This window comes from Fundulus heteroclitus, chromosome 2, assembly GCF_011125445.2.
Source record: "Fundulus heteroclitus isolate FHET01 chromosome 2, MU-UCD_Fhet_4.1, whole genome shotgun sequence".
NCBI lineage: Eukaryota > Metazoa > Chordata > Actinopteri > Cyprinodontiformes > Fundulidae > Fundulus > Fundulus heteroclitus.
The window spans coordinates 29,566,482-29,593,807 of record NC_046362.1 but is presented as its reverse complement, the minus strand read 5'-3'; the positions used below and the strand labels follow the sequence as shown (position 1 = coordinate 29,593,807).

At 41.8% G+C, this 27,326-nt stretch overlaps 1 protein-coding gene across 1 annotated transcript in view; it reads left to right on the top strand.

Moving 5' to 3' along the window:
* Positions 1 to 2,527: 2,527 nt before the first annotated feature.
* Positions 2,528 to 27,326, top strand: part of syt9b (synaptotagmin IXb) — a 76,746-nt gene continuing 51,947 nt past the window's right edge. Inside the window, exon 1 of the mRNA XM_012867638.3 lies at positions 2,528 to 3,142. Within this exon, the coding sequence (XP_012723092.2) occupies positions 2,995 to 3,142 (148 nt within the window). The 5' untranslated portion in view covers positions 2,528 to 2,994. The remainder of the gene's footprint in view (positions 3,143 to 27,326) is intronic.

Here is a 27,326-nt window from a genome sequence, read left to right as displayed (position 1 = left end):
AGAAGGCGACCAGGATGGAGGAGCGAGGCCTTTCTTAGCTTCCTTCACTGTGGCTTTAATGTGACATTTATCTGTCGTTCTTGCCCTTCATTAGTTCGCTCAGTAAAGGTCAGGCTCACGCATGCGGCCCTTCTCAGGTGTTTGCCCCCCCCATTACATATTAACATCTGCTTCCCAGGAGCGCGTGTCGAAATAACTTCATTTCCATGTGCTTACATGCTGACTTGAGTTCTTTGACTTAAAATAGGTGCATCTCAATAAATTATAATATCACTGAGAAGATCATTTATTTCAGGGATTCAATATTTAAAAAAGGAAAGCACATTTGCTAATTTTGCTCATAGTTCAATCTGTTAATTTTAATAATTCAAGTTTACAAGTTAAGGAACCCCAAAATTCAGTTTTTCAGAAAATGTTGAATAAGACCAATAATATATTTATTTTATTATACAGAAATGTTAGCACACTGAAAGGTTTGTCTGTATACAGTCCACTCAATACCTGGTCTGGGCTTGTTTTGCTTCAATTTCTTTGTCAATGCGGGAGATCTGCTGAGGTATTAAGGAACTCCAGGTTTCTTTAAAAGCTACTGGCTTGGGCGTTTCTCTTCACAGAAAAAAAAAATTAACTAAAAGCAAATAAAACATTGTTCAAATTAATGTATTTGTCCTTGATTTGAGCAGATTTTTGCACTTAAAATAGGAACAACCCATCTCCATCATCTTATTCCAAGTATATCTAATTATCTTATTTTAGGGGTAAAAAAATACTCATTTTATTGACAAATGATCTCATTTAGCTGCTTAAATCAAGGACAAATGCACATATTTCAAGAAAATTTTGCTTACTTTTAGTTCTCTTTTTGCAGTGTTCTTTCTCTTGATAGTACTCACAAGATTCAGTTCAGGTATGACAAGATGTCAGACAAGTTTTTTGGGGAAGCGTGGGATGGTTCCAAGTCATGTTGGAAAAATAAATCAGTGTCTCCATAAAGCTTGTCAGCAGAGCTTAAAATGTGCTCCCTTTTTTAAACAACTTGAACAGCACTGTCTAAATCTCAATCTTAATAGTAAGACTTGTGTTTTTACAACTGTTTCTACTGTATATCTTTTTTAAAAAACCTTATAGATGTTGGCTTTTACATTGCTAATCTATTAATTGTTGCGGTTTTGGGGCGTGCTTTCTTTCACATGTTGGTTAAATATTAAGTCTGAGTGTCCAAACTGCGTTGGCTGTCTCATTGTTCAACGTGACCTCTAAACGAAGCAGTCTGCACTTCAACGTGATTTCCTGGTAGATGGCTGTGCTGAGTTTGGACTTGAAGCAACGACCAGCACCAGCAGATGTCATGACTCCACATACTCATACACCCCACATCACGCAGCCTGAGCGTTGCACCCCTCTCCTCTTCCTCCAGACTCTGGGGCCTTTTTTTAGACAAAATTTACTCAGCCTCACCGAGCAACAGTCCAGTCATTTTTGTTTTAGCCCAGGTAAGATGATCGCCTTCAGTTCAGGAGTGGCTTGATGCGTCGAATGTGACAGTTTTAGCCAATGCACATGGATATAGCTGTGTGGGATGGCTTTTGAAACACCGACTAAAGCTGCAGTCTACAGCTCATGAATCTCAATCTGTTGAACGGCCTTTGCAGTCCCCTGAAGGTTGCACTTTTCCCTACTGTGTGAGCACCTTTTTATGACACTTTGTGCCTCTACTCAACTTTCCATTGATTCAGTATGCTTGGATACAGCAGTTTGTGAACAGCCAGCTTCTTCTTTAGCTAAGATCTTTAGTCACTGACTCATCTTGTGACGGGTGTCAATGTCTGCTGGATATTATTATTATTTACTGTAATGTTTTAAATTTCTGATAAACAAAATGGCAGGTTTTTGTAAGCTGTTAGACATAATCACCATAATCAGGGGTTTGCTACCTCTGAATGGCTCTTAATATCGTTGCTCCCCCCCCCCCCAAAAAAAAAATATTTAAATATAGATATAATTACAAATGTAGGTTTTAGGAGCTTTTCAGTTCTTTGTGAAAGAAAATAAGAAAAGTTACAAAACAGGAGGAATCCAAATAATTGCATCCATCTTGTTTTTGTAAAAATGTTTTGTGCTTTTACTTTTTTTTTTTTTTTTTAATCAAAACACGGAAATAAAAATGGCAGTTCAATCAGTGACAATAGATTTTTGGTGGTAAACATTTATCAACAACTCTAACTTGTCTTTTTTCAAAAGGTAAATGCAACAAATGAGACGCAAAACAAGTTCTATTTAGCTGGACTGAGGGCAAAAATGCCTCCTTGGATTAAAAAGGCTGAAGACCCCTCACAAATAAATAAATGAAATATATGAGTGGTGAATGCAAAGAGGAAGGAATTAGAGGTTTTTAACACTAAGTGCGCTGATCTCTTCTCTTTTTCTCTGAGGACATGTCTCTTTGCTTGGTGGGAGGGGGGGGGGGGGATGAAGGATGAGGAGGGTGGGAGTGATGGAGGCTGAACTTCCTGTCTGCCTTTTTGTATCTCGGTGCATTGAGAAATAACTGAGCGCGGTGAAAGCAGCGCATTCATTCAGGAGGGACCTTGACTGGCGCGGTTGAAGCCTGGAGAACGCGTGATTCAGAAGCATCAACGAGCGACGGGCACAATAAAGAAACCAAAAAGGAAAAGGAGCGAACCACGCTGCTTGGACTTTTTGTTAACTACTTAACATCAACGGGTTTTTTAAACTGATGAAAACTTCTTCAGTCTAACCTTAAACATTCCGCTTTCACTCCAGACTCACTTCAACTTCGGTTCAATCGACTTTTAGCGTATTTGGCGGATGCGCGCAGCGCGCAGGAGCTATTTGGTGATCTTTCTGTTCTTCTGTCGTGCGTATTTACGCCGGCGGAGGCTTTGGTGAGACAGAGCGATCGTTTGGCCGAGTGGGTGTGCGTGTGTGTGGCAAAGAGGATCAGCGGAGCAGTCAGAAGGATGCTGGAAGGCAATGCCTGCAGAACGAGAGGATGAGATTTGTCGAAAGGCGCTGGAACTGCTCTCCGACCTGTGCTCCAAGGGAGAAGTGCAGGACGACAACTGCCTGGATTTCATCTACTACTTCAGGGACCTGGCCAGACCGCGCTACACGGACTCAGGTCAGGCTCTGTGATGTAGGCTACCGCCTTTCAAGGTGGATACTTTTTAGTCGTGATCCAAGGCGATATTTTGTGGCTCACAAAATGGGTTTTGGTTTGTTAGGAGCTATTTAAAAAGATGTCCAAAGCAGAGTGGGGCTTTTTAGTTTTCATCCGCTGTGATGCATTACTAATAAGAGGGACTTTTTTACACTATGTGTTCTAAATTCAAAGGGATTGACACTTGTTATCCCTCAGACTTTTACACTGTAACGTAAAAACTGAATGGTAGAATAGTACTTTATTGATTGAATGTCTTTGTGCATTGGTGGCCAGAGGGAAACCACTGACTTCCTCACGTAAAAGTGAAAAACACACACACCAAACTGTTTTTTTAATGCAGAAGCGTCCACGGTTAACTTGTTGCTCATATCCATTGGCACCACAGGACCCAAAAAGCATTTCAGATCCATGAGTGTGTCTAGCCTGTCTCTTCACAGAGGCAGGATGAAAGTGCTGGTTTGGTTTGTCAGGCAGACTGGAAAAGGAAAAGAGAGAGAGAGAGAGAGAGAAGCAGCCCCACCCATTATTAATCACAACTCCCTGCACTGTGTAGCTGAGGCTCTGGAAAAAAAATAAAAATAAAGATCTGCAATGTAAACCTCCAGGAGTCAATAAAAAATATATTGTATAAACCAGGGATGGGGCAAGACATAAAGCTGTACTATCCCAGTTTTCTATTGTCAGTCATATTCAATAAATTAAAAATATACATTCAGATGAGGCTCCTTTGTCAGATTAACTGTACCTTTTGAAAATAAGCTCTTAGCAGGTATTAAACATTGCTTCATTAGGCCCACATTTCTGTGTTAAAATATTTTTTTTTAATGGTCTGGTGTTATATTATTTAACATTTTGCGTTTCCATTTGTGGATTTTCCACCTGCAGCTTTAAGACTTTGGTCTGTTATAATTGTTCTATATAATGTGTTTTGTTGGTGAACTGAAAAATAAATAAATTGAATTGTAATTTATTGAATATGACTGTATATCTTTTTACAATAATAGCTTTTATACTTAAACTATGATCAGTTGTATCAGTTCAAAAGTACAACATCATATTTTTGTAAAACCTTCCTACATACAGGTGATATTCACTAATTTACAACTTCCAAGTTTTAAAGATGTAAAGAGATATTTTTCAAATGTTCTGAACTTTTATAGCATTCTAGCATTCTAGCATTTTATAGCAACAAAAATTGCTTTGTAAGGCTGCCTCTTCTGCACCAAGTGTAATTCTTTGGTCTTTATGTTTTGCTTTCAAGCTGTCAATGTTTTTTTGTAATCTTTAGGTCAGTATTTAGACACTTATTTATTATTTGCAAATCTTTGTTAGAATATAGTCCTAAAATGTTACTGAGGCGCATGAAATATTGGTAAAAATCGGTCTGTGGTACAAATACTGCTAGGATAAAATCAGGCATGATTGTATAAGAAAATTATTGCAAATAATAAAATGTATTGTAAAATTGTTACAATATTTTGCAGCTAAAATGAAGATAAACATTTTATGTTATTTTATCTAAAATCCAGTTTAACCGCTCCATTCTTTTCCCTTGCATCAAGGCTATGAAAATACACGTTACAATACATTTCTTTATACGGTCCAGTGTGTGCCTGAACTTTTGTTAATTTTACAATCTCCCCCCTATTAAATTGTAACAAGCAAAGCCTTTAAAATTTTTTACAATCCATTATTAAACATGTGTGCTGGAGAGAAGGTTCATGTTACCAGATCTGTTCCCCAGAGACACTGTGACCCACTTCCTCTCGCAGGCAACTATAAATGTACGCACACACGCGGTTTGATTCCCAACAACCAATTCTCCCTCTGATCATCATGGGAGAGGCTGCAGATCAGCAGTGGTACTCAAAGTTTTTGGTTTAAGAGTCTCAATATGAACCTGCTCCAGCTGAGGCCCAAACAAGTGGTTCACAGAAAAAAAGAAACCACAAGAGGTGGCAAATTTTCTGCTTGTGCCTTTGTAATGATAACGGCTAAAAGCTAATCAAAACCAAAACTACAGGATACTTAATCAGTGCTTGTCCAGGGTCCTTTTGGATGACATACTGTATCAATACAGCTTGGTATGGAGGTCATGAACTCATTGCTGGTCTTCCTCTTGAAAATACTGTACAGATTCTCACAGATGGCGTTTAGGTCAGGCCTGTTAGCTGGCCTGCCCAGGACAGTAGCCATGTTTACGTGCACAGAAGAACTTCCGTCTGTGCTGAACAATAAAAAATAGCAAACAAAGCAGTATTACAGAAGTTTGTTTGTCTTCCGAGAGCCCAGGCTGGACTTGCTCGAGGTTCTAGTTGCAGTTTAAACATTACTCAGTAAATAACAATTTCGATCTCTTTTAATGGTTTGAGTAGAAAGGTTGTATCGAGAGCTCTGACAGTTTTGCTCCCCGACGTATTTCCGCCACTCAACACGGAAATACGTCACGTTTACGTCGGGCGCAACATTCTGAATAACTTGATCCTGACAAGTGTTTACATGCATGTTGATTGGATTATCAATCAGCATAAACCACCCCTCTCTTTTCTTTAGTTTTTTTTTTATCTGAATACAATTTCATTCCGATTGAGTTTAATCTGATCAAAATATTCGGATTGGTTCGTTGACATGACATTTTTATCAATATATTAACAATCAGCCCTTTACGCCGATTACTTTTGTCCATGTAAACGTAGCTAGTGATACCATGGTCAATAAAGCAGGGATTGCTACTTGGGCAGTGTGCGCATGTGCCAAGTCCTGCATCTCTTGCAAATCAGCATCTCCATAAAGCTTGTCAGCAGAGGGAAGCATGAAGTACTGAAAAGCTTCCTGGTAGATGGCTGCGGTGCCTCAGTAGACCAATGCCAGCAGATGACATGGCATCTTAAATCATCACTTACTGTGGAAACCTAACACTGGACCTCGGGCAACTTGGATTCTGTGTCTCTTCATTCTAACTCCAGATTCTGGGACCTCTGAGAACCAGGAGTGGGTTAACACAAGGAATGCAGCAGCTGTAGCCATGTCATGGATACAGGTGTGTGTGTGTGCGTGGTGGTTAATAAAGCCCATAATGCCGTTTTAATCCCACTCTTAAATTGGCTTTGTTTTATAATCTTTTTAAGGCTTTGGGTATTCAATTTCCAGTTGGCCTTGCACTACCGAACATTTCTCTTCCACTCACCTTTCAGTTAATGGGCTCAGGTTGAGCAGTCTGAACATCCAGCTTCTTCAGCAATGATCCTATTTGGCTTATTCTCCTTGATTTACTTGCTGATTACTGGACTAGTAATCAGCAAGTAAGTAAGCACTTTCACCCATTGTTATGTAGGCCATAACATGGCAGTAACTCAAAGAGTAACTCAGCCCAAATCAACTTTTTTTTTTCTTATTAACGTAGTTGTTTTATAGGGCTGTCCACATATCCTGGTGATTCTTTTTATTATTATTACATTTTACTGCATATTTGTTAAAATCCGGCTTTTGTGTCTGTCAGTGTGGCGTCATCCTAAGGTTCAGTGGGTGTCTTGCATTGAGTGTTGAATCAGAATTGCCATTGGTTCAAACGTTTTTGTGACGTCACTTGGATAAACTGACACATCAGTAGCAGATCCGTCTTGTGCCTCCGTAGCAAATTTGAACAGTGAGTTTTTGCGGTCCTTGTTTTGATTTTCAAGTTAGCGATTAGCTTAGCATTCAGTTAGTTTATTTAGCTTTTAACTAGAAGCCCAGACCAAACCTTGCACCCGCCCCCCCGCCCCCCTGCCCCCATGTTTCCTGGTTCACTGGGTTTATTTGTATAGCACATTTCAGTACAAGGACATTGAAAAGTAATTAAAGCATAGGACAATAAAAACAGAATAAAACAAGCAAAAAAAAAAACAGTTAAAATAAAATGTAGGAAACTTGAAAAAAAAACTAGTATTGATTTTAAAACAGTTGGACTCTAAATCTAACTAATGATGTGTCTGTTAACAGTTTAACTAGAACAGTCAAAGGCAATCCTAAAAAAAATAGTTTTAAATCTTGAACTCAGGCACTTTTATGGTCTTCTGGGAGTTTGTTCCAGATAAGTGGAGCATAAATGCTGCTTCTCCGTGTTTCGTTGACTTTTTAGGCAGACATGTATTAAAAAAATATTTTTTCCGAATGTTGGGTTTTCATCAAAAGACAGAAATAAATGCGTGAAATATATTGCCATGTATGTAATGAATCTGCGAGCTTCCGATTTTAAATCAAGTTATTGAAATAAATCAACTTTTTCATGATATTCTGATTTATCAATCAATCCCTCAATCATACTGTCCTCCTCTTCCTATACATGGAAAACGGCCCTGTCCTTGTAAAGCATTTTATTGAGTTCGAAGACCCCAAAGCGCTTCACGCTACAATCAGTTCACATGCTGACGGTGGTGAGCTACATTGTAACCATAGCTGCCGAGGGGCAGACTGACAGAAGTGAGGAAGCCATAAAATTGGCGCCACCGGGGGCCTCTGACCACCGACAGACAAAGCGGGTGAGGTGTCTTGCTCAAGGAAACAACGACTGAGACGGACAGAGCAGGGGGTTTCAACTGGCAAGTCGCCGGTTACAGGACAAACTCCTACCTCCTGTGCCACTGTTGCCCCTCTACATAATACAGAAACCCCACCTGTCCATAAAATCAGTTTCCTCCATTCTCACCTCTCCAGCAATGTTGTGTTGTAAACATAGCAGAACATCTCCATTTATAAAACTGTTAAAACTAGGAGAACGTTTTATTCAGTTTCATTGTGCCCTTTGAAGGGGGAATATGTCTTTGCTGTGGTGATTTTTGTAAAACAGTTTTCCTACTGTGCCACTATTTTTATGTGGGTGCTTGTTACTTTATGGAACTTCATGATGGCGCCCGCCTGCTGTGGGTGCTAATATTGGTGACACACTCACTAAGCGTTGGCCTTATTTGTAGTTTCACAATAACTGCATATTTTTAGCATGTCACTAGAGGACTGGAACATTTACAGATTAAAATAGATAACATTTCTTGTATGCTATAAATATGGTTCTTTCTTTGCTTCTGCTGCTGATATACAACCTGTGGAATTTCTATAGCAGAAAAACATTTAGTCAAGACCTTTCCTGTTGTTTCCATTTATGATCTTTCTAAACTTTTCTTTGAATAAAATCAAATAAAGATTCATTGACTAATCTGTTACTTATTTCCCAAAATCAATGTCTCTGATTATCTCTGACCACCGGTGCAGCTCGATTCAGGATTATAATATGCAAAGAAAATTATATGGTGGCTTTCAAAAACATTTCTACAGTTTCTTTGTGTGGAGGTGAGATAAGACATTTCAAGAGCAGACTAGAAAATACCTCACAAGAAATAAAACATACTTAAAAAATACAAATGTTTCTATAATTGTATATGCAAGATTTTCTTGTATATTTTTAAGGAGTAATTGATAAATATCTGGATAACACATCTAATAATAAAATAAGGCTGAGCCTCTCTGCTGTCTGCTTTAAAGCTGTGTGTTTGAGAAAGAGACAGCGGAGACGAGCCGTTTAGACTTCAACCTCCGTGCTTCTGTCTCAGCAGTGCGAGCTTACCAGGCTGCGGGCAGCGGAGATATCATCATGGGCCTTTCAGACCAGACGCGGTTTGCGCTGTGCGTGCTGCGGTGTTCAGCGCATAGCAGGGCTGGATCCGCACTGCCTGTGTCCGGGTCAATTGTTTAGTTGTCAGCAGCATATATGTGTCTGCCCATGCTAAGGAGCTAATGCTACCACTAGTCCTGCTAGTAAGGAGAAAAAGAGCAGTCAGGAAGAAGAGGGTGTGGGTGCACCAAATGCTCAGGTCCAGGGATTCGCTTAGGGAGTTGAGACTTGTTAAAGAGATCCGTTTCAACAGAGATACAATCTCAGACTTGTGTCAAACAGTTCAGAATCAGAATCAAGTTTATTGCCAAGTAGGTGTGCACTTACAAGGAATTTGACTTGGTGTTGATGGTGCAGACAAAATAAAATAAAATATATATATATATATATATATATATATATATATATATATATATATATATATATATATATATATATATACACAGAAGCTGTATACACTCAGTAAACTGTGCGTTAATGTAACGCAGAAGCTTGTAAGTCCTGAATGGGGGAGAGAGGCAGGGTCCAGTTTCACGGGTGGTTCTTGGCCTTGTTCATAAGGCTGGTAGCAGATGGGAAAAAACTGTTCTTGTGGCGTGAGGTTCTGGTCCTGATGGACTGCAGCCTCCTGCCAGAGAGAAGTGTCTGAAATAGTCTGTGACTGGGGTGCGAGGCATCAGCCACAATCTTCCCTGCACGTCTCAGAGTCCTGGAGGCGTGCAGGTCCTGGAAAGATGGAAGATTGTAGCCAATCACCTTCTCTGCAGACCGGATGACACGCTGCAGTCTGCCCTTGTCCTTAGCGGTGGCACCAGCGTACCAGATGGTGATGGAGGAGGTGAGGATGGACTCAATGATGGAGGAGTAGAAGTGCACCATCATTGTCCTTGGCAGGTTGAATTTCTTCAGCTGCCGCAGGAAGTACATCCTCGTCTGTGCTTTCTTGGTGAGGGAGTTGATGTTCAGCTCCCACTTTAGGTCCTGGGAGATTATGACCAGGGAATCCTTTCTGATTTTGCTCTTTGGTCTTTCCAGCTGACGGTAGGATGGCACAGTTTCTGTTGGCTGTGTGTGTATATTTCGCTGCGTGCCGTGGTCAACGTTAAACATAGTTGAACTTTGATCGCGGTGTACACGGAGCTCACAAAGCGGTACGCTACGCTTGCGCTTTGCTCAACACGCAGCGCTTTTGCGCCCGTGCGCGGCCCATGCCGTTAAAAACAATGGGTTTCAGAGTGCAGGATATCTTTGCTGCAAGGCAACAGTGCTACGCTGCTGTGCAGCTGGAGGCCGAGGGCTGGAGTCACATGATGTCAGTGTTATTTTCCCGAGTGCCCATGTGGCGTCAGCGGAAAGGACCTACATGATTGGAAAAGTACTGCCTTTTGTTTTTATTAATCTCCACAACACGCAAGATTTTCAAAGCCATTGAGATAATTGAGGAGAATGTAGAGTTGTTCTCCAGCCCATGTTCAGTCTTGATTATCACATACTGTAACAACCTAAACTGTAAGCCTAAAAAGGTATCATAAACACTATTATAAAGTTGGAATAGCTTGTCTAATCAAACTTGTAGTTGGCAGCCTCTAGAACCAATTAGGACCTGATTTTTTTTTTTTAAAGTTTCTATTTTGTTTCAAACGCTAAAGCTGCATTAACCAAATCATACTCAAAGGAGCTATATTGAAATGTGAATGTTGAGAGACAAAAGCACATTAATCCCTCGGTCCCCTAGTTGGGAGATTGATTAAATGTGGAGAGAAACAGGTTTGGTTTCATTACACCCTTGATTGCATCTTGGAGGTATCGTTGCTCGGCAACATGACTTTATTGGATATTTAGTTTAGAAATCTTCAAGCCTCTGGTGTTGTTCTTGAGTGAACCCAATAAAGTTAACGACTCTTCTCTTTCCAAGCTATCTGTGAACATACATGTACAACTCTTCCTTTATCTTTAAGCTGTACTAGATGTGTTTCTCAGAAATTATTGCCATTCACGTACTCTAACAGTGCTGTATCCATTTATCTCAGTCCCATGGCCTGTTATCGTCCCACAGCTGACAGGTATTTACTGTATTTGTTTATTGAACTGGCTGAGTGGAGAGCAAAGTCAACTGTACACAGAGGTGTTTAATGAAACAGCCACAGGCTGCAACTCAACTGCCAACTATAGTGGGCACAAGGCTCAGCAGAAAACAATGATTCTGTCATAATCATTGGGTTTCTCTGCTCTATTTGCTTGCAATAACTATGTAACCTGGAGGTTGAGGCATTTTGCAGATATTAGAAGTTGTATGGAATGTATGTTGGAGTTGCTTTTAGCATCGTTGCCTTGAGGCAAGAAATCCTGGGTTCAAATCCAGGCCAGCACCTTCCTGTGTGGAGTGTACATGTTATCTCTATGCATGCGAGGGTTTTCTCCTGATTACTACAGTTTCTTCCTACAGGGGAAGTGGTCACTCCAAATTGCACTTAAGTGTGGGGAAATACATGCATGGTTATCTGAACTGTGTCTGAAAAGCTGCCAAGCATGTAGTCACATATTGATAGATTTATGTTTGAAATATTTTCATTTTAAAGCAAATTTTGCAATTCCACTTGAATTGATTTTAACTGTCAAAACAATTAAGTCTTAAGTCAAAACAAATAGTTTGGGTGCTTCGTGGCATCAAAATTCCTTGAGTTCTCCAGTTTTCAGAATCTCTATATACATTTCAATACTCAGGTTAGGCCTTAGACTATTTTTCTATCTTTCTTTTTTGGTGCCAACCATTCTCGCTTTCACTCACTCTAAGGAAAGCCATTTTTAATTCATGATGGCCTGTTTAATAAACTGAGCTGTAAAACGAGTAAAGGTCTGATTTTGAGCCAGGTGAAGAAACAAGTAAACCCCCATTTAACGAAATCAAAACACTTCCCAGGCAGGGAATTCAAAAACAGAAAACCAGACAAACAGAAGGTTTGGCAGACGGCATGGCCAGGTAAAAACTTCTTACTGTATGATAATGTTGAGTAAAGCTGCCACAGCATCAATGTAATAAAATAACACAACATTTTAAAACAGTTTGCTAAACATGATCTAATTAAAACTGGACTGCACACGTTCTCTCAGATATTCAATTTCACTCCATATCAGACTTTATAGATCATAAGTCGACTTTATCATCATCATTCAAAACCACACTTGTATTTATACTTCTGCTGGTGAGCCATAACTATACAAAATAACTTTTTGAACAAATAAAAAAAATCCCTATAAGACAACTTAAATCAAAGTCCTCACGATATTTAAGAGTTTTCTTACCATCACGTTCCTCTCCCTGGCTGGCTCCAAAGTCCCTTCCTATACTCCCAGATTGCAGAGGGGGTTGGCTTTATTACCACTCTCACCCGTGCATGCTGAATGTGCCATCGGCATCCAAAAATGCCTGTGGCGGAGTTATCATCCAAGGAAGGTGTACAAGGAGTGTGTTGTGCTGCACAACCTGGCATCTCCTTCTTGCCTCCCTCTTCATCAGAATGACGACTGATACAAAGGAGCCCCCTCCCAGACAACAGGGATTTCAACAGAGCACGGCTTTGTGAGGATGTCATTTGACGTTAAGACAGCAGTAAGTAGCTGTGCCGGCAGGATTTTTTGGGGCCCTTATTGCTGTTCAAAAACAGCAGTCTCTCTCTCTCTTACTCTCTCCGTCTCTGGTTTTTCCATCAGTTAGACAATTGAGGAAACCCAGATTTCTCTAAATCAGCTAAATCATATTTTACAACATATCATATAATCTTTACAGTGTATACAAAATTGGCTGATTTCAAAAATTAGCTGCAAAATATGCAGAAACTCTACTTGGGTGGCATAACACCTAAAACAGTACACCAACAAGTACTAGGAGTTGAGTTTTGACATCATATAATAATGTCTCGATCGAGACTCCCATCCAAAACTTGGGATTGGATTGGGATGTCCCTACTAAAAAACAGTATTATGTGGGCCTAAATTAAAAGATATAAGCTAGTGCTTTTAATTATTGACCAGTAATTTTCTCTGATTACTTCACTGACTGCATTTTATTTAAAGTATTTTTTTAAGGAGCGCCAGGGACATTTATCTGTGTTCCAAATATCACAGTGGAAATTACCTGTAATAATAGGTGTTTATGCAATACACTGATCAATATAACATGTCTACAATGGTTTAGAATAAAGTTCTGCACATAATAGGAGTAATATTACCAGCTTTAAAGCCCTTTCAGTTGTTCTCTGCATGCTGGAAATGGTAGACCTTGTCCTCCAGCTTTGTCGTGCTACAGCTTACCATCAGTTCTACACCCTTCAGCAAAGGATAAATATCACTGTTTTCAGGATTTCCAACAAAAAAAAAAACACCCAATATTTAGCAGATGTCAGTCTGTTTTATCTTGCATCAGATGGAAAATGAGCTGATCTAAATTATTATTATTTCTTTTAAAAGTTTTGAATAACTTGGAGGAAAATATGAGGCTATAGATTTGACTGATGACCTGTGAAGAATTGTTTTATGTGGAAGACATTATTGTTGTATATTTCATTTCATAATGTGAACTGAGTACCACATGTTAGGGCTGGACGATATAGAAAAAAAGCTTATCGATAAAAAAAAATGCATATTGATCGATATCGATAATTATTGAAAATATTTAAAACCATATTTTATGTGCAGCTCTGCCTGTACATTTTATGATATTGCTAAATGATTTAATTTTAATAAAGACACAAACACAGAATTCCAATAAATCTTTATTTAACCAACTTTTTTAACTATAACAGAATTTTTTTAAAGAAAAATAACTTAAGAGACCTGAGTTATGTTATTAAATACTGACAAAGAATAAACTAAAGTGACCAGTAAAATAACCACTCTGGAGTTGCCCATGGTGAGAGGCGCCGAACTGGGGTTGGCATACTGGTTGCCCCCCATCTCGGTGCCTGCACGTTGGGGTTTTCCCCGGTGAACGAGAGGGTGGCCTCCCTCCGCATCCGTGTGGGGGGACGGGTTCTGACTGTTGTTTGCGCTTATGCACCAAACAGCAGTTCAGATTACCCACCCTTTTTGGAGTCCTTGGAAGGGGTACTGGAGAGTGCCCCTCCTGGGGACTCCCTCATTTTGCTGGGGGACTTCAACGCTCACGTGGGCAATGACAGTGGGACCTGGAGGGGCGTGGTTGGGAGGAATGGCCCACCTGATCTGAACTCGAGTGGTGTTTTGTTGTTGGACTTCTGTACTCGTCATGGATTGTCCATCACAAACACCATGTTCAAGCATAAGAGTGTCCATATGTGCTCTTGGCACCAGGACACCCTAGGTCGCAGTTCAATGATCGACTTTGTTGTCGTTTCATCTGACCTGCGGCCGTATGTCTTGGACACTCGGGTGAAGAGAGGGGCGGAGCTCTCCACCGACCACTACCTGGTGGTGAGTTGGCTCCGATGGCGGGGGAGGAAGCCGGTCCGACCGGGCAGGCCCAAACGCACTGTGATGGTTTGCTGGGAACGTCTGGCAGAGTCCCCTGTGAGGCGGAGCTTTAACTCCCACCTCCGGGAGAACTTTAAACACGTCCCGAGGGAGGCGGGGGACATTGAGTCCGAATGGACCATGTTCCACGCCTCTATTGTTGAGGCGGCTAGTTGGAGCTGTGGCCACAAGGCTGTCGGTGCATGTCGCGGCGGCAACCCTCGAACCCGCTGGTGGACACCAGCGGTGAGGGAAGCCGTCAAGCTGAAGAAGGAGTCCTACCGGGCTTTTTTGGCCTGTGGGACTCCGGAAGCAGCTGATGTGTACCGGCAGTCGAAGCGGCAGGCGGCTCGGCTGGTCGGCGAGGCAAAAACTTGGGCGTGGGAAGAGTTCGGAGAGGCCATGGAGAAAGACTTCCGTACGGCTTCGAAGCGATTCTGGTCCACTATCCGGCGTCTCAGGAGGGGGAAGCAGTGCAGTACCAACACTGTTTACAGTGGGGGTGGTGTGCTGCTGACCTCGACTCGGGACGTTGTGCGTCGGTGGGCGGAATACTTCGAAGACCTCCTTAATCCCACCAACACGTCTTCCATTGAGGAAGCAGAGCCTGAGGACTCTGGGTCGGGTTCTCCCATCTCTGGGGCTGAGGTTGCCGAGGTTGTTAAAAAGCTCCTCGGTGGCAAGGCCCCGGGGGTGGATGAGATTCGCCCTGAGTACCTTAAGGCTCTGGATGTTGTGGGGCTGTGTTGGTTAACGCGGCTCTGCAACATTGCGTGGACATCGGGGGCAGTTCCTCTGGATTGGCAGACTGGGGTGGTGGTCCCCCTATTTAAAAAGGGGGACCGGAGGGTGTGTTCCAACTACAGGGGAATCACACTCTTAAGCCTCCCTGGTAAGGTCTATTCAGGGGTTCTGGAAAGGAGGGTCCGTCGGATAGTCGAATCTCGGATTCAGGAAGAGCAGTGTGGTTTTCGTCCTGGCCGTGGAACACTGGACCAGCTCTATACCCTCAGCAGGATTCTTGAGGGGGCATGGGAGTTTGCCCAACCAGTCTACATGTGTTTTGTGGATCTGGAGAAGGCATTCGACCGTGTCCCCCGGGGGATCCTGTGGGGGGTACTCCGGGAGTATGGAGTACCGGACCCTTTAATAAGGGCTGTCAGGTCTCTGTACGACCGGTGTCAGAGTCTGGTCCGCATTGCCAGCAGTAATTTCTAGGCGCAGCCAAGGTGTTGAGGGGATCCGTTTTGGTGGCCTTAGGATTGCGTCTCTGCTATTCGCGGATGACGTGGTCCTATTGGCTTCATCAGGGCGTGATCTACAGCTCTCACTGGAGCGGTTCGCAGCCGAGTGCGAAGCGGCCGGGATGAAAATCAGTGCCTCCAAATCCGAGACCATGGTCTTGAACCGGAAAATGGTAGAGTGCCTTCTCCGGGTTGGGGAGAATGTCCTGCCCCTAGTGGAGGAGTTCAAGTATCTTGGGGTCTTGTTCACGAATGAGGGGAGGATGGAGCGGGAGATCGACAGGCGGATTGGTGCAGCGTCTGCTGTGAAGCGGGCGCTGTACCGATCCGTTGTGGTGAAGAGAGAGCTGAGCCAAAAGGCGAAGCTCTCGATTTACCGGTCGATCTACGTTCCTACCCTCATCTATGGTCACGAGCTTTGGGTCGTGACCGAAAGAACGAGATCCCGGATACAAGCGGCTGAAATGAGTTTTCTCCGTAGTGTGTCTGGGCTCTCCCTTAGAGATAGGGTGAGGAGCTCAGTCATCCGGGGAGGACTCAGAGTAAAGCCGCTGCTCCTCCACGTCGAGAGGAGCCAGTTGAGGTGGCTCGGGCATCTGGTCAGGATGCCTCCTGGACGCCTCCCTGGTGAGGTGTTCCGGGCACGTCCCACCGGGAGGAGGCCCAGGGGAAGACCCAGGACACGCTGGAGGGACTATGTCTCCCGGCTGGCCTGGGAACGCCTTGGGATTCCTCCTGAGGAGCTGGCCCAAGTGGCTGGGGAGAGGGACGTCTGGGCCTCCCTACTGAAGCTGCTACCCCCGCGACCCGACCCCGGATAAGCGGAAGAAGACGAACGGACGGACGAAATATACCAAATAAATAAATAAAATAGCCTATTTAGGTGGGAATAGTACACTAGTTACTTCTCAGGTTTCATAATTGAGAGGCTGACGCAGGGCTAAGGTCCGAGATTGGCGCGTGTGAAGACACAGACTGCAGCTCATTCTGCACTGATTCCCTGCATTAGTTGCACAATTCAGGGAGCGCTGTTAGAGAAAAACCTGCGGCTCAGAAGTTTATATTGTGGATCAAGAAGGGTAAGTAGTTGTTTGAAGCCAGGTTTTTCAACTGCAGACAACAGCAGCATGTCCATCACTATGAAGCATGTTACTGCATGCGTGATGTCCTTACGCCGCTTGGACACTTTGTCATTTTATCACAAAGAAGGAAGCCCAGTTTAGCTGCTATACCTGCTTTGTTTTGGAAGAACTTCCAGAAGATTCCTAAGAAGACGCGGAGCGGTGGCGGGGCTGCATAGCTCCGCGCTGCTGCGGGTGTGAGCGGCTTACATGATGAAACAAGTTGGTTGCGTTACCAGACTTTGTTTTTACCGGTTCCTTGCAAGTTTTACAAATCACTGGTTTATTTCTTTCAGACTGGTGAACTAGTAAAACCCCGTTTTGGGACCGTTTCCTCCGCCGCTCCTTGCTGCAACATATTCACATGCTCTGTGTTGTGGTTTGAGAGGGCGTGGCCTTGTGACGGCATGCCTGGGTCCACGATTACTATTGGTCGAGAAGAAAGTAGTGACTGTAGCATCAACTAATATGATAGGCTGAAAGGAAGGAAGGAAAACTGTCTCTATCGAACTTTTATCGACCCGTTTTTTTCCTATCGCGCCACATGTCTATCGATCGATATATATTGTTATTGAATTATCGTCCAGCCCTACCACATGTATATATAGCTGAGTCCATGGTGCACATAACCTTAAAATTATTGTATATTAGTGATTCATTAAATTGTTCATTTAAATAAAACAGTTTCAGGTGAAAGTCATATTAGGTGATAAAACAGACATGTGTCAATTGTACAAAAACAAATAACAAAAAATTTTACTATACATGGCCTTTTATAATACAAATGAGGGACATGAAGTGAAAAAACTGAGGCAGGAATAAGAAAGCCAAAAAACATCACATTAAGAAGCATAGAAGGAGAACTTAACACAGAAATGATAGATGGAGCAAATGCACAAAAAACAGATTATCCGTTTTTTCAGCGTGCTCAACAGGTGCCAAGTTTCTTCGGGACACAAGTTTCCCTCTCCATGACACCAGAAACCAGCAGAGAAGACTGCAACACATTGAGCTGGAACCAGGTGTCTTAACTGTGGATGAAATGCATAGGGCTGCACCCAGGAACAGGGAAGCTTTTTGGATGTGGCATTGCCTGGGCACAGAGGAGAGCAGCAACACGTGCATGTTTTTATGATGGCAGGATGGAAGCAAGTGGTGGCTTACCATTTCAGTCATTAACTGGGCAAATTACAAGCAAATCATCCTAAAAAGAGCAGCTTCCATAGGACTTTTTGTAGTAAACATCATCCCTGACATGGGCAGTCCAAATCTAGCAATATGGTGGCTTTTGGAGTGGGCCACAACAAAATGTATATCCAACATCCAGCAAGATCAAATAAAAGGCTGGAAAAATGTTGAAAAAATGTTGAGCCATCACATGAAGCCTTCAAGCTGGTCCAGAAAACCGAGAAGCTTTTCCCAACAAGGTCCGGTGCATCCTTCAGCGAGCTCTCAAATGCCACGGATACTCTAGAGAAAGGAACAACTTTGTTAGAAGACATTCTCCCTTCATGTCAGGAAGTGCAAAGAAAAATAACCAGCTTTGTTAGAAAGCTAATATAATATAAAACAAATGCATTTCCTGTCCTGCAGTAAATACCAGCTTTGTGAAGGTTATGGTGTTAAAGGTATACTATGCAACCGGCGTTGATTTTCCAGCGAGGCTCCCCCCAGAGGGCGAAAGTAAAAGTGCACTGTCGTAAATATGCACAGCTGTTCTCCTGGTTTGTCCGTCAAGTCAGGCGCGGTTGTTTTGAGCTTAGCAGACAGGCTAACACAACGAATACAAAAGTGGAAAAAACTGCAGTACAAACAATGACTAACACAGTGAAGGTATGAACATGCACACAGAGAGAGAGAAACCATTCCAATGCAGTGTTTCCCCTAGGAATTTGGGACGACCGGCGGAGCTGGGGGAAGACTAGCTTTGCGCCGCTGTGAGGTGCGGAGCGGGATGGGGGGGGGTTGACAAACTTTGCGCAGCGGAGCGGAGGGGGAGACAAACTTTGCACCGCCATGATAACTGCACAAATATCGCCACTGCGCTACCAACGAGCACACCTTTCACTGCGGGAGTGTAGCAGTTCTCGCCGTAAAGCAAGACCAACTCTCGCGATGCACACGAGACTACTGAGCCTGTGAGTGCGGGCCGACTGCTCCTGCAATTGCAAGTGCGGTATTTCCCCCACAGACCACCAGGGCGGCCGAGAAAACCTTAGTTCAACCTCAAATGACTCATTTAATCATCCAAAACGGTATGGAACATATTAATTAACTGAAAAATGTTGCATAGTATGCCTTTAAAGTGTTGTTCAAACAAACAAAAAATATTGATTCAGCTCTTATTTTGTAGGACAGAAAATGGCATCCTGTATAACATCAGCAGCTCATTCAAGTCAGCCTTGTGTGTTTAATATTAAACAATTGCTAATCTTCCCAATCAGTTTTCTTTATTGGTAATATCCCCATTTATGCTGCCGTGTCTGATGGATGGTCTGTAAAATAATCTATAAATCAAGGTAAATTAACCATTTCAATCTGATATTTTTTTTAGTTGAGATTGTTTATTATCCATCCATCCATTTTCCGTCATGCTTGTCCCTCATGCGGTCTCTATGGGTGCTTGTGCCTATCTCCTGTATTCAATGGGCGAGAGGCGGGGTACACGCTGGACAGGTCGCCAGTCTGTCGCAGGGCAGATTGTTTATTAACTTGAATTAAAATAATTTAAAGATTGTGGACACATCAACATGTAGAAACTTTCCTTCTGAAGAATCATTTTGTCCTATGTCTCCCTGTGAGTTTGACCCTCCATTCTCTTCACAATTAGTCTCACTGGAATTCATTTTAAGCTCAGACATCTGAAAAAATAAGAAAATTATAAACACTTATATTTCGAACTGCGCCCAATATTTTAAAAAGCTGTATTAGACTGACTGAAATAGACCCGTTTCAATCTGTTCTGACCCGCCCTGCATACAGTTAGCTTGCTGCAATTTAAAAACAAGCAGCCGATTAACGTGATTAATTAACTAAAACTGGGTACATAAAATGTCACCATTGACATTTTTTAGTATGGGCCAGTCAGCTAAAGCTTCCCAATGACAACAAATGTAAGTTCATCAATTATCCGGAGAAAATGGCCCGTAACACTGATAATGAACTGCATTCAATGCGGGAACAATCGCTGTTTGAAACTATTTGCAGTTGCATGACCCACGAGACAGTCCTTCTTTCTATAGAGGTCTATGGGAGTGTCGGCACTCTCGTTTAGTTGTATCACTTTGGGTATGAGCAAACCATTATATAATTTTACCATGTTATTTGTCTAATGTTTGCATAACTGGCAGACTAATTGACACATTATGGGAAATAGCTGTGAGTTGTTATTATTTTAAAGGGAACATATGTAAAATCAACTTTTTTAGTTCTTGATTCAATTTTGTTATGTACTTGGTGTCTCTAGGAATGCAGAACATTTTAAGTAGTTCTGTAGTCTATATTTATGTTGTTTTTGTAGTCACATTTATTAAGCCGTTTATGTTTTTCTATTTTCTGTTATGATTTTTGAACAATTACGTCACTAGTTTCTGTGGAGCAGCTAAACAAGGTCATTGACTTCTGACTTACCAATTTTACAAACCCTCCATTTTTAGTCCAAGCTGAAGGATGCCAAAGGTACAAGTGGACAGGCGAAAATGTTTGGTTGTTCATTACACCGTCCCACACCATTCTACAAAAATAGCCGAATGGGATGGAGTTGAACCCTCTGTATCCTGGAAGAGGGCGAGGTTAAAATGGGTCCTTTTAGATTTAAAGAGACAGCACCAAAGCGAGTTGCTCTCAGACACACCACAGAACATAGGTTAAACAAAGGGAACATGAAGGCAAATTAACAAGGAATTCAGACCTAAGCATTCCAGTTCCACTTTATAAACACAACTGAACAATTTCAATGTGAAAAGGAAGAAGTGAAAAGCATGAAATATCCCCTTTAAATTATTTGATTTCGCCAAATCTCCAGTTGAAGTTTTGGTAACCCATTGATTATTATAAGAAGGAAAAAAAATTAATTAAAAATAAAAACTTCATAAAAACTAATGAAGAAGTAGTTGGTGTTGGGGCTTTTATTTTAAGAATTAAACATGTGGAGCTTGCCGCAATATTGAACCACCAAAGATAGACATGTTTTTTTTTTCTTCTTTTTTGTGTGTGCGTCACAATTCTCAGTTCAAATAAATCTCAGGCAATCATCACCCAGGCTAAAGCCCACTGTTTGTCTACTCAGTGCCTCATCAAAGGGAGATTTAGTTGAAATCAATAAAGGCAGCCATTGCTGTGTCAGTTCACATTGGAGTTTTAAAGTTTTATTAGCGTCAGGGGCTAAAAAAAAAAAAAAAAAAAAAAAAAAAAAAAAAAAAAAAAAAAAAAAAACACCTTTAGTGCAGCAGTCCATTTGCTACTCTGGGTAATAAAATTCTGCCCCTGGTCTTTTTCACTGGTGGTCTTGTAGTTAGTGAGACATTCTGTTTTATCCTAATCATGCATAATGGTTTTAATTCACTGCTAAGTAAAATTTCCCCAATAAATAAATTAAACATGCTAATAGCAGTTTTAATTTGTCACTGGACTACCCGAAAGTAAAATGATGCTCTTCTGAATCCAATCAACTGAAAACCAACAAAATAATTCCGTGTTTCAATTATAGATTGTGCTGATTATTGATCACTATTGTTTGGTTATCAGAAACCTTCTTCCTGTTATCATTATTTCAATGTTTATTGTCAGCTAAATAGAACCAGCCCTGCTGCATACAGTTACTCATCAAACCTCTGACCTTTTTTAATTATAATTGTTGACTTCCTTCAGTGACGAGTGAGCTTACTGATTAACAGAATCCAATTAACTCAATGGAGTGGAGGCCTTGCTGTCTTGATTGCACCCTGCAAAAGGACTTGAAAGGAAGAAACACCCGAGGGGTTTAGAAAAGGCTTTCAAAAGTTCACCGACTCTTACTAATAGATTCTGTGCGGGTTTACCTAAAGTCGAGGCAAAAAATATCAAAGAGGTATCAACAGTGATGTTTTGTGGGATGTCCATAAGAGAATAACAAAAGCAGGAAGTAATTTCATTACTGTCTCAGTAACAACAGCTGTAACGTTGGATACAAGAGAACTCACAGTGTAGACTATGCGGGGATTTGAAAATGCAGCTTAAGCGAAAATTCAGACTGAAGAAACTCTATTGCCTACCTCCATCAATCAGGGACTCATCCGCCTCCGACACAAGGCCTATCAGCTTTGAACTGCTCCTCCTCGAAGCCAATCAGCATCCTGGGTTCATCTTAAAAGAACTCCACATCCTCGTCTCGGCCTTCTGCTCAGCGAGCAAGCAGTGGCTGGCACGTGTCCGGTTTGGACTCTGTCGACCGGTTTCAACCCACCTCCATCCCCTTCTCCACCATCGTACCAAGCTCCACCTGGCTTTCCTACGGTCCTCCTTCTACCTCGTCCCTATCAGAGTGTAATTCCTCCTGGACTCTCATGGAATTCCAGGTCACTCCTTAAAACGGTCCGGCAGAAGACCGCCATGCTGAGCCTGGTTCTGCCAGAGGTTTCTTCCCAAGGGGGAGTTTTTTCTCTCCACAGTCGCTTCATGCTTGCTCATCATGGACAGTTCATGCAAACCTGTGTTTATCAAGTTGGACATCTAGCTCAAACAGATCATCATATGGACTGAACAAACTTTGCTTATCTCCACTCCACCACCAGTTTCAGACCTGGGGGGAAATATCCCTATTCTCATACGCCTGCTAATGCATATTCAAGTATAATTCAGCGTGAATTTTTCCTGCCGAGGTCTGAGCGCCAAACTCTTAAAATATTGTATCAATAAAATTCTTCTAATTGCCTTTTCTTTCTGTGTGAGTTTTTCAGATTGAAATGAATGTATTTCCATGCGTCTGTGTTCCAATCCCCTCTACGGCCACATGTGCATAAAACATGACTCTTAGACATGCAGACTGCTCTTAAAAACATTTGTGAAATAATTGGCTGCCATCAGGAGCTCCTAATTTTCAGGGTGGTACCATGATAGAATGCCAGTAGTGAGAGAAGTCCAGTCATAGTATTTCTTTGCGCTGTTAAAGGGGATTATGGTGTGTTTTTTTTTTTTTAAGTAGTTGGTCCCAGCCCCTGAGTCATGTGAAATTACATTTTAAAGCTTCAGCATCCCAGCATGTTTTGGACAATCCATGCTCCTAACTTTGTAAGACAAGCATGGGAATGGTTCCTTCTTGCTCCAGTGTGACAGCTCACCAGGGCAAAAAGTCATGGCTTATACCCCATTTAACTACACTTTTTTAACCGAGCCGAGACCAGTCCAAGCTCGGTAACCGAGATAACTGTCGAGTGTAAATAGTAAGCAGACTGAACTGAACCGAGCTAGACATAACCGGACCGCGCTAAATGCAGACCAGTTCCAGGTGTGGTCTCGGACTGTTTTTTTTTTTTATCCCGGTTATCTGATAACGAAGAACGCATGAGCAGACCGCGTCATGCCCTTACAGTCAGCTGACTGTCCGCGTTTTTTCCGGCGTGTCTGGCTGCACAACCCGATTCACTCTCCATTCAGACAAATTTCAGACATTCATAATAATACTAGCTTCCTTACCATGCCACACGATTTCCAGAGATGATTCTGCTTAGCAGTGTGATGAACCTCAGTGTCTGTTGTTGTTTCCTGCGTCTGTAAATCCTTATTAGACGTCCGTTTGTCTTATGCACGTCCCAAAAGCCGACTCTGTCCAACCATAACTTCCTGAATGTTACGGGCACCGCCATTTTGATTTGCTTTGGCCCGCCTTCAATCCCAGAGAACAGTAGTACCACAGATCGTCACTAGGAGGCGAGGAGCAACCAAGGAACAGGGATAGCGTGATGTGTAAATGGTCATCAGAACGAGGCTCGGCTTGGTTAACTGATCCAAGCTCGGACTGGTCTCGGCTCGGATCGCTTTAACAAGGGTAGTGTAAATGGGGCTTTAGTGAGCTAAGTGTCGAATCTTGACTGGCCTGCAGAGAGTCCTGACTCCAACCTAATAGAACACATTTTGGATGAATTAGAAAGAAGACTGCGAGGCAGGCCGTCTCATCCATCATCAGTGTCTGATTTCACAAATGCACTTCAGGAATAATGCGTCCACAAGCACTGTCCTAAAAATTGTGGGAAGCCTTCTCAGAATAGCAGAAGCTGTTATAGCTGTAAAATGTGGGCCACTATCATGTTAAACCTTACAGATTGGGATATGTAATGTTAAACAGCCATGTAATATTTTATTTGAGCTTTTTCTAAATGTTTTGCAGTCTTTTTTAAAGACCCACCACCCCCTTCCCCTTTAATGAACCTCATAAGTTAACACTAGTTATTCAAACAGAGATTTCTCAACAGGGATTTGTTGAGGAACAGTTTCCCATGTTTGGATCAAGATCCCAATGTGGATCATGAAAGTCCATTTAATCCATTTTCTATACCCGCTTATTCGTGCCAGATCATAAGAGGCCTGCTGCCTACATATCTCCGTCGGTCATTGGGCAACAAGCAAAGGTCTTAAAATGATCACTAGCAATCAAATGACATTCAATAATGACATTCAATAGTGACTGGTAATTCTACATTTTCACCAATACTGCTAAAGAGGATGCAAACATCAGTCATAGATGGATAAAACAGTCACTAGCACGGTTATACCCTAGTTAAATGTTTTGTATACTTTAACCAGTAACAGAGGAGGACCTTAGGATCCCACAGACTGTGGATGCTTTTAAACGTTGCCTTAAAATCCACCTTTTTAGGAGAGCTTTTAATTGAACTCTTGCCCTTTTACTTATTGTCTTTGTTTATTTTATCATGCTCTCCATGTGTTTTTACTTATCACTTACCTGTTTTACTATGTAACACTTTGGGATTTGTATGAATATAAAGTGCATTACAAATCTAATGTATTATTATTCCTATTATAGATGGGGTTACAATTCTCAATCACTCAACTTTTGTGTTGGCAGTTGAAAGCTTTAAGACATCCCGGTTAAGGAGACTTAAGAAAACACAACAGTGGGTATTATGATGTCCTATTGACCCAAGAGCCAGATTTTATAGTAATTAATGCAATTTTAGGTATGCACCAATCCCTGCCTTATGTTCTGCACTGTTACAATCTGCTTCATATGAGAAACCAAAAGAAAGGTGAAGTGCTTTTGATCATCCTTCACATGCACCGAGGTAACGATGGCCATCAATTATAGACAATATGACAGACATTTAGTTCAGACAGTACAGCCTCTAGTTTACCTGTAACCGTCTGACGATCACATAAAATTAGATTTCAGTCAAGGCTCTTTTGAACCTCAGCACATTAAGTAAGTATCCTGCATTGGCATTTCCCTCAGTCGGTATAATATTAATCATAGAAAAATAAAGTACAACTTCCATAAATAGAGCACGGTTTTGCACAATTGGAAGCTCTGTGTTTTTGTTGGTGTAGCCGACAAAGAATATAGCTTTAAAGGTTGCGCCACATTTTATTCAGCTGCAGAGCAACATTGTAGGTTTTTTAGTAGGTCTTCCTTTTTTAGGCTTGGTTATGTTTTGTAAAACACATGCTAAAAAGTTTTTTTCCCCCCCACAACAGTCAGTGTACTACACTGACAAAAATATGAATTAAATGAGCATAAAAGAGTACCTGGCACATTTGCTCCATGTTTGCAGCCACCTGCTTTGCTGACAAAGCCAGTGGTAGTTGCTATGGAGACCATTTGACTGTCCTAATATCTACATCTTTCCCAGTCACTAATGTGGTTTGATTTGGAATCATTGCATTGGCCTGGACAGCATAGTGAAACGTGCAAACAACGAACCATTAGCATATTTTTTTCTTGGACTAGGCCTGTCACAAATGAGTCTTGAGTATTGTAGCAATTGTTTGGATGATTAAACGAGTAACCGGATAAAAAAATTGGCACATTCTGCAAAATTTTCTCTTTAGTACTTTCTTATTATTTATTTATCTAACCACGAAAGTCCCATTGAGACAAAGGAACCTCTTTTTCAGTCCTGGCCAAGCAGCAGTAAAGGTCACACAGCTACACAATTAAAATCCCATACAAATTAATTTTATGAGTAATAGACATAAATGAAAAATGCAATTAAACAAATGATTCAATTCCCTTTTTGAATAATAATGATGCATCTGCTGCTAAAAAAAATAGACCAAACATTGATATGTTAAAAGTACTTTATAGTTCAGGTTACAAAAGAAGAAGAAGTGGGACGTGCCCGGAACACCTCACCAGGGAGGCATCCTGACCAGATGCCCGGGCCACCTCAACTGGCTCCTCTCGGCGTAGAGAAGCAGCGGCTCTACTCTGAGTCCTCCCCGGATGATTGAGCTCCTCACCCTATCTCTAAGGGAGAGCCCAGACACACTACGGAGAAAACTCATTTTGGCTGCTTGTATCCAGGATCTCGTTCTTTTGGTCACGACCCACTACTCGTTCTTTCGTGACCTAAAGAACGAGGTAGTGCTCTATGTCCGGTCCAATAACACTTGCTTACGATCTGATCAGTCCGGTCTTCAGTCCGTTAACACCTGTTTAGGATATGCTTATCGGTCCGGTGACGGGTCAATAATTTCACATTTGGTACTACCTGCATTATTTAAAAAGGCTTCCGGTGTTGCCTGTCTCTGATGTTTCTCCCACCGTCTTTCACTCGCAAGGCGGTGGGGTTTAGGCACTTCATGGATAAAAATAGTTGCCACGGTAGTAGGTTCTAGCTTGCTAAGGTAACACCCATCCATCATTTGTTCATACAAATGACTCAAAGTCTTCTGGAGTGAAATGTTGAGAGCACAAACGTTGGTCCTTCGGAAGTTGTGTTCTTCCAATGGCTTTTTCCCATTGCGCTTTTCATTTTTTCATGTGGGAAACGATGAAGACGAACCTCAGTTTTGCTGTCGGTTTTTGTTTTGAAATTACAGCCAACATTGACGCAGTGTGGCATTGTCTAAATTTACACCAGACAAATACAATAAAAGAACCAAAAAAAAACAACTTGGGTAATGTTAGCCTTCCTCTGTTGACTCTTTAGGTTCCATTTCACGGTAGGACCTAACTGTGTCATCAACCCAGCATGCATTGCGCAGGTGAAAAATGGCGACTTCTATGTGTAAAAATATTACAAAGGATCTAAAATTTTTGAAGTAATTATTAGTTTTTATGTATCACATATAGCAATTTTTAAGTTATTAGAAAAATTACAACATATTTAGACCAACATGTTCAACAAATCGTGGATCCCTTCAACGCTATTTTCACTCTGCAGTGACAGAGCTCCGCTTTGTTCTTCTCAATATTTTCAATCTGCAGCCAGAGGCTTTGTTCGCCGCTCCTTCAGGTTCATAGTTACTTTACAGGACAACTTCACAAACTCACGGTCTACTCCTGGCTGCACCCCTCTTTGTTTTCGCACAATTGTATGATCCTTACATTATTGCCGCCATGTTGACCAATGAAAGTATGTTCGATAAACATAATTTTAAAAAAGCTTTGGGGCAAATAATTTTCCCTTAATGAATTTTACGAATGG